Here is a 12179-nt window from a genome sequence, read left to right on the forward strand (position 1 = left end):
CCCTGTGACGCCTTTTTTCGCGTGCTAGGGACCTTACCTCTTTCGTGACCGTGCCTATTCAAAATCATTCAATTTGGACGATACCTCAGGAGCCCCTTTTCACAGCATTCAAGGCGTTGCTGGAACAAGTAAAGCTATTTGGAGTTAGCTCAAAAAATGCCCTTTCAAAATCACTTTTGTTTACATTTTTGCAACAAAAACGTGATTTTTGACACGCGTTTGAATCACCTGGGTGTGGAAAAGGGGCGTGGTCATCTCGCGTCACTGCTACCAACGAAGAATGTGTGCAACTCGTAATTACTCTGCACCACCGTTTGGTTTTTGTTGACAGGACACATGGTGAATCAGAAGATGATTTTCAAACATCAGGTTTGCACTCTGACAGTAATAATCCCTGAAATTGGCTGAAAATATCAAGAAGTGCCTGTTTGCAAAATTATTTATGATGTTAGGCAGTTTTATTGCTTTTGCACACATTGTTCTAATTGTGTTGTAGCTCTACTTACCACAGGACCATTCACAAACAGTTTACAACAGTTTCGGTTTTGTTTCTGCATCGTGAAATTCATATTTGGCGCTACTACACAGTTACCCAACTTAAAGCCTACCTGGCACGGTGCCTAGAGCATCCACTCATCATTATCACCGTCATCATCACCACCACCACCACCAGCAGCCTATCTACGCCCACTACAAGGCAAAGGCCTGTCCCATTAATCTCCAATTACCCCGGTCCTGTGCTAACTGCGACCAATTTGTCCCCGCAAACTTCTTGATCTCATCCGCCCATCTAACTTCTGCCGCCCCCTGCTACGCTTGCCTTCTCTAGGGATCCACTCTGTTACCCTTAATGACCAGCGGTTATCTTGCCTTCGCATTACATGCCCTGCCCACGTCCATTTCTTCTTCTTAATTTCTACTAATACAGTTGAACCTCGTTATAAGAGACACTGATGTAAGAGACAAATGGGTATAAGAGACACTATTCACCCACATGGTTGGCTGCCCTATCTTTCCCATTAAATCGACCTCTTTTATAACAGACATCAGATGTAGAAGATTGGTTATAAGGGACAAGTCATCCTTGAACTTTAATCAATATTCTCACCTGTAACAGACATTTTAACTTCAGATGCAGTGCTACCAGTCAGTAATTGCAGCTGCTTCCATTGTGGAAACACAGGTGGACGACAGACGCCTGCAGTCGCTATTTATTATAACTTCAGCAAACACACAGTGGTTCAGTCAGCTATGAAATGACGATGAGAAGCCCTGCCAATGGAAATGCAACTTACAGAAGTGGTTGAAGCTTACTGCCATCCGTTGGATGAAGCGCGATCGCACATGCGGGTTCTCCCACTGGCATAGCTCCCAATCAAAAAGCATCGCAGATGTTGAGTCCTGCAAGCATAATGAATAGCCTGAGCACACAGCGGAAGAAGCTGTGCGCTCCGCCTATTCATCAGGCTTGTGAACTCAGCATGTATGATTCATCTTCCACAAACGAGGAAAGAAAAAAAAGCTTGCAGAATCGGTTGTAAAATATACAGTGTAAATACAGTCATGAAGCAAACAAAGATTCAGAACTGTTTCATAAATTCTGGGGGCCAAACATATATTAGAATGAATCTTTTGAAACATGCTGTAGCATTCTTTTGAGCTTGTTTTAGTCATAGGGTGCCCACATTGAACTAGGGTCTGATTAGCAAGTGAAAACATGGTACCCTGCTTATAAGAGACATCTCGTATAAGAGACAGAAACTGCTCCCCGGAACGTGTCTCTTATAAAGGGGTTCAACTGTATGTCTTTAACACCAGTTTGCTCCCTGACCCACTCCGCTCTCTTTTTGTCCCTTAATGTTACACCTATCATTTTCCGCTCCATTGCCCGCTGAGTCGTTCTCAATTTAAGCTGAACCCTCTTAGTGAGCCTCCAAGTTTCTGCCCCGTAGGTGAGTACTGGTAAGATGCAGCTGTCATACACTTTCTTCTTCGGGGTCAATGGTAGGCTGCCATTCATTATCTGAGAATGTCTGCCGTATGCACTCCACCCATTCTTATCCTTCTAATCATCTCTGCCTCATGGTTGGGATCCGGGGTCACAACTTGGCCTAAGTAGATATATGCATATTCGTTTACCACTTCCACTGCCTCGCCACCTATCTCAAACCGCTGTGCTGTCCCGAGGTTATTGATCATTACTTTGATTTTGTGCATATTAATTTTCAGGCCCACGGTCCTACTCTGTTCATCTAGTGCGGAAAGCATGCTTTGCAATTCGTCCCCCGAGTTACTTAACAAGCCAATGTCATCAGCAAATCTGAGGTTACTGAGGTATTCTCCATTAACCCTTACTCCCACCTGTTCCCAATCCAATGTTCTGAATACTTCTTGTAAACATGCTGTGAATAACATTGGAGAGATTGTGTCTCCTTGTCTGATGCCCTTCCTTATAGGTATTTTACTGCTCTCCCTATGGAGGATGATGGTAGCTGTGGACCCATTGTAGATATCCTCTAGTATTCTTACATAATGCTCATCTACCCCCTGGTTCCGTAATGCCTGAATGACTGCTAGGGTTTCGACCGAGTCAAATGCTCTCCCATAATCTATGAAGGGGTTCAGTATACTCCACATACTTCTCTATCACCTGATTGATCGTGTGAATATGGTCCATTGTTGAATAGCCTTTACGGAACCCTGCTTGTTCTTTAGGTTGACTTATATCTAAGGTGGCAGAAATTCTGGTAGCGATTAACCTTGGTAAGTACCTTGTAGATGACTGACAGTAAGCTGATCAGCCTGTAATTTTTCAAGTCCTTCATGTCATCTTTCACAGCTGATCCTCAAAAGAAAAAGCACGGTGCTCCTGATTTCACCCCCCCGTAACCAGATTCCTGCGATAAGAACTTCCGATGCAAGTCAATGGGATAACACCCAGACGCAAGATATCAGTTCCAACAAGGAAAGCTGCTTTAAACCGGCCTTACACACCGCCGGCTGTTCGCCTGCCAGTTTCGTATCCAGACGAGGGCATCTCCGGACGTCTAGTGTGGCTCCTTGGTCAGACAAAGTCTCCAATAAGTTTTGTACTGTTTCATTTCAAAAATGTTAGGCGGTGTTACAATGTAGGAGGCTCGTCGATTTCACTGCGCAACAGCTACTCGGCCAAAGTTGGCAGGGCACGACTCTTGCGCATCGCACCTCATTCCTGTAAGCAGGGCTACAATAGCGACTCAGATGATGATAATAAACCGCAAGTTTATGTTTTGAGAGATAACTGACAGTGAACATCAACAAGCATCAACCACAGAGTTTCGTTTTCAACTCCCTGCAGATTTTTCCGCATTGCGTGCTTGTCCCAAATACTGTGCTGTCTGTAAAGGCAAATTCAGTCATTGACAAGATGTTCTTGCATCAGGTGGGGACAAATTGGGGCCTCTCATAATGTCAAACCACCAGATTTCTTCCAGGGAAGCACCCAAAATCGCACAATTTGAAATGGAGGTTGGGCTTCACTGCATGGCACGGGCTCCATGCAGGATAACATTTTTTTTTATATCTGACAAACTGTTCCGCGCAAGTCAACATTTTTTCTAGGACGTGTTTTTCAAATGTTTGCCCACAAAATGTACATTCAAATTTTTTCCTTCTATTGGTAGTTTGTTGCACACAACTCCTCTTTTATTACTTTCTTCGACAACTTGACAAAAATTTTGATTTTGATATTTTTCCCCCCTCAACTTTGATGTATGAAAACATTAAAAAAACTGGTGTTACTGGAAAGGGCATTAAAGCATCTCCATTATGTGTTCCTTTAATTAGTGCCTAACCAATCCTTTTAGCAGAAAAAAAAAGTTTTCTTGGACCTCTAAAAATCGGTCAATTTTCCTGCAGTAACAAAAGAGTTAAATTAAAAGAAGCACGGCAAGAATGCGCAAGTTTTACATCTTCTTCTTCTGAACCTGAGAGATAGATTGAGCAGAAAAGGTGTGTATGACATTTCCTTGCAGTTGCCCGTGTGGGCAAGACAGGTCAGCGGACACTGACATTAAGAAGTCGAGGCTATAAATAAAAAAGAAGGAAGAAAGAGGCTGTCACGGTTGATAAGCTGCTCTGGCAAGTGAAACGAAAAGGGCACTGGGACGCTAACGTCCGCGAGTGCTGTGGGTGGAATAATGCCAAGGAGCTGTGCAGACATTTCACCGCAGCCTGGCAAGTTAAAAAACGGTGTCATGCAATCCAGTTACGAAAGACATCTCTTGAGGAGGCTATAAAACTGTCTAGGTGATAAAACTAGATAAAACTGTCGATAAAACTAGATAAAACTGTCTAACATCACAACACAAAAACAGGAGACGGCACAAACACAGTGTTGATTGATTGATTGATTGTAGGGTTCAACGCAGCGACGCAACGCAGGCGATGAGGCGCGCAGTAGTGGAGGGCTCCGGATTAATTTTGACCACCTGAGAATCTTTAACGTGCGCCGAAATCTCGTACACACGGGCCTTTTCGCTTTTCGCCTCCATCAACAAACACAGTGTCGTCTTCTCTTCTCACTGTGTCGCGTTTTTAATGGCGCTAGTGGCTATAATGTACAGGGGGGATCGAGAGGAACGCAAACAACAGAGTGCACAGTCCGCAAGTTGCATGCATGCACCATCCTCACAATCCTCCCCCGAGAGCGTTTGAGGGTGCGGCCTACTCTGCTTACGGCACCAAGAAGCGATGCCGATCGTCTATTCAGAGGTGCCACCGAGCAGGCTGACAGCGGAAGTGCATCATGCTATTAGCAATCAAGGTCGACTCGAATGTAGGTCGACCCCCTCAAAATTGCGTATCTAAGGGCGCCGCCTAGAAAATTCTATCACGAAGAGAAGCTCTTTCGTCGTCAACTACCAATACCCCCCATACAGCGCCTCTTCCATCAATGATCGATGCTCCCACAAGAACCATGCGCTCGTGGTGCGCGCAGTAGATGTTAAAAAAGAAAAGCTTTTTTTTGTATAAGCACGCGGAATAATCAAGCGCTGCGGGTTGAGCGGGAAGAACACATACGCTGCGAGATGACAAGCATCGAAGCAACCGGCAACAGCCATGCACGATTTCCTTTTATTAGCGAGTACGTTACTCATATTCCAGAAGCGTCGTGTTCGTCTCTAGTAAACAAACTGAGCATTAGCGAATCCCTTGATTCACTGCACGGCGCTGACGAAGCCACCACCATATCACACTGTTCAGGACAGTTCCAAACACGATGGTGGGAGGTTCGTTGCTCTAAGTACGGTGGACAAAGGGCACAGATCGGGAATGCCAACTTTGAAAGTACGCATCACCTTTAATGACGCCACAATGTATGCAATGGTAAATTATTACGCTACGCTTTGACCATAATCATGGAAACCTAGTCGTCACTAGCGGTACATGGTTCAATTTAGATTGCAAGTCGACCCCTAAACATTGGATGGTCCAATTTGGAGGAGAAACACACACACACACACACACACACACACACACACACACACACACACAGAGAGAGAGAGAGAGAGAGAGAGAGAGAGAGAGAGAGAGAGAGAGAGAGAGAGAGAGAGAGAGAGAGAGAGAGAGAGAGAGAGAGAGAGAGAGAGAGAGAGAGAGAGAGAGAGAGAGAGAGAGAGAGGGGGGGGGGGGTCAACCTACGATTGTGTAAATACGGTACGTAACAGGCAGGCTGGCACAGGGGTTAATTTAAGGGGGCACACTGGTCTTAGAAACATTTTTTTTTGTTTTCCAACCAATTTTGATGAAACCTCATGGGCTTGTTCAGTTTTTTTAGCTGCTTTAAAATATCCAATTACTTTTCATCTGAGGTAATTAGTTCCTGAGTTACTTAAAAGTTTTCCTTGATTGTTCTTGAGAACAATAGGGAAAAAACTATTCAACAAAAAATTACCAGCAACGTATCAATAGATACCAGAAGTCGTGGAGGATGAAATGTGGGAAGCAGTTTTTTTGTTTTGTACTCACATACAAGTTTACATCAATTCTAATTTCTAGGTTTGAGTATGTCTGCTAGCCAATTAAAAACAACGCTGATTAAACAACTACTGAAGCAGAAAATGCAAAATCTGCTTCCATTATTGGATGGTTTAAACATTCAGCTTCACAGTGCAGAAGAAATGACCTTCCTAGCTGCACTACACGCTGGGATGTACCTCTCGAGGATTTCCCATCCCTGCAATGCCGCTCGTGGTCAAGAAGTGGGGAATTTTTTGTTGAAATTTGACCTCTATGGCTTTTACGAGTACCTGGTACTGTTCCGAGTATGAAATTATCGAAAAATAAATAAATAAATAAAAATGAAACTTTACAGTTCAAGAAAAAAGTGATACAAAAAAAAAAAACTTTTTTTTGGGGGGCAATTTTTCGGTCCCACAGGTACTGCCGCACGTGCACTTACAGCTGAAGTGCTTGGCCGCAGAAGGGAGGCAAACTTCAGTTGAGAAAGCCCTATGTTCATTTTAGTTGCTTCAGCTACAAAGCTTTTCTTTCATCAGCAGCACCAGCCAGAACAACATGCGCGCCGAGTGCTCACTCAGGCACTGCCCTCACTGAACACAAGCGTGATGACGACTTCTGCAATGCTCTTCGGAATATCCACTACATTTCTCACTGGCCCCACCCGACCAGAGGTGTATCCAGACTGCGCCCTTGGTGGTGAGCGGGTGACAATGGCCAAGATGGGAAGGGGGTGTTGTTGCACGACCTCTGGATTGCACAGCACTAGTCCTTGGGTGCGCGTAAGAACCACCGCACTCTCAAGTGGCAAAAATTATCGGCGGTCTCGGCCTGCTACGGTGGATGAGCAGCGAAGATCTGGCGAGCCAGAATTTTGAACAGAGGTACGATCTCTCGACGGAAGTACTGCTGCGACTGGCAGTCTGTGCCGAGCCGTCTCCGAGTGGCCGTTTGGACAGCTGCTCGCTTGTTCTGGCCAGTTGCACGGCTCATGTGTGCGGTGCTCCCATAGCTGTTACGAAATGAATAAATGCCGAATGGCCACCCTATTGCCACCTCTGCGCTCGTGGATGCGCCAGCAAGCCAGGCCCCTGACAGTGCACCCACCATCAGCCATACTGGGGAGCCAAGTGTGCAGCCAGCACGATTCCCTCCCACCCCCGCTCCTCGGTCCAGCACCTCCCCTACGAGTGGGCCACCCTCTGGAAGGACTCGCTCTGCGGCCAGCTGGTGGTGCAGCATGCGTTGCCAGTGTTCCTCGCAATCCCCCCCCTTGCTGGAAAACACTCCCTCTTCGCACTTTGTGCCCTTGCCAATTCCATCAGCTGAGTGGCCCCTGAATGACGATGAGGCTTTCTGGCCCGACTCGGAGGCACTGGGCACCAGAGGCCCCAGACAAGCAGTGCAAGAGCGAGATTCGGACATACCTGGACGAAGCTGCGGAGCTCGCCGGCGCTCTGGGTGCCCAGCTTGAGCAGCTGGGAGACCTGCGGGGCGTGCTCCAGGGGCAGGCCCAGCTTGGCGAACTGGCCCACGCTGGTGATCTGGCCCTGCATCACCTTGGAGATCTGGCCCGGCCGGACGCCCACCCGCTCCCGGTAGAACACGTACTGCAGCTTCACCGTGAAGATCTTGCCGTACGCGTCGAACTGCTGGGCCCCCATCTCCGACAGGGAGTAGCAGGCCTGGGCAAGGCAGCGAGGAGGTCGGGCAGAGAGCACTGGCCACTGCTGCTCCACGAGACAGATTCCCACACACAGGCTTCACCTCAACGTCCACTCAGACTCAGTCCCTGCATTTGCAAGGCCCGTTTTGTCCGTGGCGATGCACAGCTTGGGCCACCAGGCTGCACCTCCTCCCAACCAAGAAATGGCCGTGCTGTACAACGGGCATGACCCTCTGCTTTGGTCACACAGTTCCGAGCCACCAGCCTGGAATACTCGATGCCCAGTCGAGATGCACTGTGTTGCAAAACTGTTCCGACGGCAACGGATTCTGGCCCATGCGAGCAAACATGGGAGCAGAAGCTATGTTCTCGTTTCTCGGCAAGTTGCCACTTGTTTGCACACTGCACTCACAATACGGCTGTACTTTGGTAGTCTCGCAATCTCAAGGTAAGGCTGCTGTGTGTGACAGCAGCACCTCACGACTGGAACTGTGCACAAAACCGGACAAGGGAGGAAAAGACACACTCCCGTGTGCTGGCCACTCACACCTGGTTTTTACGCGCAGTTCCAATCATGAACCATTTTCAACTAGCCCCGGCTTTCCACGTCAGCAGCAATTCATCTGTTATTGCTTTTTTTTCAAAGAAAGCACAAACAGGCAACTGCAATGTTGCCGCGCTTGATGACTAGACAGCGCCCTTCTGCATGAGTTGGCAGCAACAGAACCAATTTACTACGACGCCACGCTAGCAATCAATGTTTTATAAAAATGGGCTTTGCATACGACGGAAAGTACAATGCATTTTTACAACAAAGCTTGTGCTATCTTTCTAATTTTTCCAATTAAATTTAATGAAGGACTCTCATGACAACAGGGGATGCCCCATTTACTCAAGCATAAGCACCGTTTTCTTTCTTTTGTTTTTTTGGCACCCAAGTCACTGAAGAGAGACGTTGCTTAGACACAGAGCATTCAGTGCAGCCAGAAAAATGGAGATGAAAGACTGGATAGCTTAAAGTGACAATAAAGACAAAATACAGGTTTGGGTTGCTCCAAAGGTGGCCACACCAGAAGAACAGCTGTGCCACTGTTGTCACAAACTTTAAACAAGTAAGCTGGGTTGGCGAGGCAAAGAGACCAGAAAGAAAGTGGCGTACCACCGGCCACTTCCTCGCACTGCTCTTGCGCTGTACAAGGACCAGTCTGTGTGATCGACAGCCAACTGGCAAAAGCTACCCCCAATGAACATCACTGTGCAATTGGTGCCTCTGATCCCACTTTTTCGTGCAATTAAGATGACGTGACGGCTACTCTTCACCAATGATGTTACTGACATTGCGCAGTGGGAAATTTCGCCTGGCAGAATTTGTGATCTCTTTTTTTCCTACGGCGCAAGCGGGGCAGGCACAGCAGCGTCGAGCAGCCAGGCCGCCCAGGGTTCGAGGGAAGCGTGCTCACCTGCAGGGGCACCTCCTGGAAGGGGTCGCTGTCCTCGCGGCTGTTGTGCAGGTACAGGATGTTCTGCTCGGTCATGCGCACAAACACCTTCTTCCAGTAGCGGTTGCCCGTGATCTTCTTCTTGTTGGGGTGGCGCAGCATCATCTCCCAGCCCTCGCCCTCGAACTTGGGCCGGAACTCCTCCAGGGGCTGCGACGTGTCCTCGTCGAACAGCGGCGTCGACGGGCTCTCGGCCGACTCCCGCTGCAGGGCGGCCGCGTCGCCAAGCGCGGGGGGCGCCGGCCCTCCCGCCTCGTCCGCCGCGGGCTCGTCGCGCAGCGCCAGGCTCCGGTCAAACGGGTTGAACCGCGACCGGACGGGCGACTTTGGCGGCGGCTGCAGCTTGGGCGGCGGCTCGAGGCTCGTGGCGTCCGGCGCGGCCGCCTCCCGCATCTTCGGCCGGATCACCACCGACAGGTCTGGCCCGGCATCGTCATCGTCGAAGGAGTCCTGCGAGGGCTCCTTTGCGGGCGGGGGAGCTGCCTTCGGCTGGGACTTCCCCGGCAGAGCCGTCTTTGGAGCAAACGGGTCAAAGATGTCCATGCTGTCGAAGCCCGCGTCGCCATCTTCCTGGGGCAGCTGGTCGAGAGACTCGAACGCTGGCGCCAGAGTGGAGTCCTCAAACTTCTCGATGGCCTGCTCGAACTTAGCCGCGAAGGCCTCGAAGGCAGCCGTGTCCGTGAAAGGAACGGCACCTTTCGCGGGTTCCAGCTGGATGTTGCTCGTGTCAAAGGGGTCGCCGCCGACAGCGGAAGCGGCAGTGGCGTCGCTTGCACTAAAAGGATCGTTGCCCGCCGTTCCGTTGGCATTGTTGGTGCCAAAGAAGTTGTCACATGTCGCACCTGGCGCACTGCTTGTGCGGAAGGGGTCGTCACTCGTGTCCTCGGCAGGGACCGCACTCTCGCCCGCACCGAAGGGGTCGTCGCTCACGGGGGCAGCGGGGGCGTCGCCCGCACGAAAGAGGCCGTCCCCCCCGAGCCCAGAGGAAGCTGCACCGTGGCTGGTTTGGAAGGGGTCACCGGCCCTTGGAGCCGAGGCAGTCTCACCGCTCACACCAAAGGCGTCGTCACTGGCCGTCGCAGCTGCAGCGCCGTTCACACCAAAAAGGTCGCCGCCGCTCGCCGAAGCGGCGGTGCTGTTTGCACAAAATGGGTCGTCGGAATCTATCACAGCAGGGGCAGCACCTGAATCCTTGCCGAAGAAGTCATCAAAGTCCGACGATGCGGCCACTGGAGCAGCCTTCCCGGCGAAATCCGCAAGCAGCTCAGGTTCCCCGCTGGTTGCAGGGGGTGCCTCGCTCGCTTCGCTGGGCCCCAGGCCGAACGGGCTGGCGTCTTCCCTCTGGGGCGTGATGCTGGCCAAGGCTGCCGGGATGGGCTCCTGGCTGTCGCGGCTCAGGTCCGAGAAAGGGTCGAACGAGCTGGCGTGGTCTGCCGACAACCCGCCCGCGTCGTCTCCCGGAGGTGTGGTCGTGCCAAAGAGGCCCCCCGGGGGGTTGTCCGGCGAGAGGCCCCGGTCGAAGCTGGCCTTGCCGAAGGCCACCTGGAAGGCATCGGGCACCTCCGCTGCCGTGGCTGCAGGCGCAGCCTCCAGCTCGTCCCCAAACCAGTCCGAAGCGGGCCGCTGCTCCAGCTGCTGCTGGTCTTCGCAGGGAAATGTGGCCGCAATGTCCTGCAGGAGGTCACTGCCCACGTCCGACGACGTGCCCACCAGCGTCGCCTGGAAGAGGGCCAGGTCGTCCTCGAGGTTGTCGAACGGGTTGGTGCTCGAGCGGCGGGAGCTCGAGAAGAAGTGGGGCCCATCCGCGTCGCCCGCCTCGCTGGCACCAAAGAGGCTCTCGCCCGTGGTCGCGGGCGCGTCCGTCAGGAACGGGTTGCTCATCTCGGGGCCGTCCTCGGCGGCCAGGGGCCCCTCCTGGCGGGCAACGACGCAGCGGTCCACAAATGAGGTGTCGAAGGGGTCGGGCTCAGTGCTCGCGAGAGTGTCAGCAAACGACGCGTCAGCAAAGGAGGTGGTGTCGGCGGCAACAAGGGAGGTGTCAACAAAGGAAGTGTCCACAAACGACGTGTCAAAGGGGTCGTTGAGTTCAAGGTGCGGGTCCTCCGAAGGCAGTGGCTCCTCGACAGCAAACCCAAACTCTTCCAGAAGCTTCCGGGCCTGGTCGTCGTCCGCAGCCGGCGTTGCCGAAGCTTCCGGCAGCGCGCCGCCAACCGGCGGTTCGACGGCGAGGTCGCAGACCAGCTCGGCGACGACCCTGTGGTCGTTAAGCGGCTGCTCGGCGGCCGGCTCTCGGGCAGGAGGCTCGCCTGCAGCGGCCGGCTCGCCGCCTTCCTCGAAGTTGACCCACGACCTGGCGGGGCTGACGGGCTGCTCCGGAGGGGGCGCAGACTCGAGGTAGTAGTCGGGCCTGTTGAGCTCGGCAATGGCCGAGCTCTCCTTGATCTTGGTGAGCGTGTCCTGGGTCTTCTGCACCGTGTCCTGGACCCGCTGCGTGAGCTGCTCGAAGAAGCGCCACTCCTCGCCCGTGCGCTCCTTCCGGGGGCCCTCGTCCAACAGGGGCGGCTGCTGCTGCTGGCCCTCGGCTAGCTGCTTGGCATAGATGGCCGCTTCAACCTCGTCGCTGTCGTCGGGGCCGCCTCGCTTGTGGCCCTTGATCTTCTTCTTGAGGAAATTCATCTCCTAACGCTACCCTGCACCGGAGGGGGGGAGGGGGCACCCGGATAGCAGAGGAGAAAGGTCAGCACCTGGGCCACGTCGGTGCCCATTGCGCCACTCGTGCAACCACAACTGTCCCTTGCTCTTTACACACAACACAACCCACCAAACTCCCGTTTCCCTAAATCCAGTCTGTACCACAATTCATGGTATGCACTCGCACTCTTATTGCAGATTGTGGCAATAAGTGTGACCATTCCTGTAGAATTTTCCCATCCTTCCCCAAATCTGGTTCCCGGTATGTGCTTCCCTTATTATCCAAGACTGCAACGAAGAGTATGGTTTTAAACAGCAAACCA

The 12179-nt window shown here is 51.7% G+C and overlaps 1 protein-coding gene across 3 annotated transcripts in view; it reads right to left on the reverse strand.

Annotated features, from left to right (window-relative positions):
* The window catches only part of Stnb (stoned B), a 43262-nt gene that overhangs the window by 11983 nt on the left and 19100 nt on the right, over positions 1-12179 (reverse strand). For all 3 annotated transcript variants that reach the window (XR_013318388.1, XM_077681662.1, XM_077681663.1), the window contains exons 2-3: positions 9127-11855; positions 7428-7685 (exon numbers count right to left, since the gene is read on the reverse strand). Coding sequence is in view for 2 of the 3 variants with exons in the window: in XM_077681662.1 (XP_077537788.1) it covers positions 7428-7685; positions 9127-11841 (2973 nt within the window). In the remaining variant the exon portion in view is untranslated. The remainder of the gene's footprint in view (positions 1-7427; positions 7686-9126; positions 11856-12179) is intronic.

The sequence above is a fragment of the Haemaphysalis longicornis genome, unplaced genomic scaffold (genome assembly GCF_048455015.1).
Source record: "Haemaphysalis longicornis isolate Haplotype H1 unplaced genomic scaffold, Haemaphysalis longicornis Haplotype H1 scaffold_8, whole genome shotgun sequence".
NCBI classification, from domain to species: Eukaryota; Metazoa; Arthropoda; class Arachnida; order Ixodida; family Ixodidae; genus Haemaphysalis; species Haemaphysalis longicornis.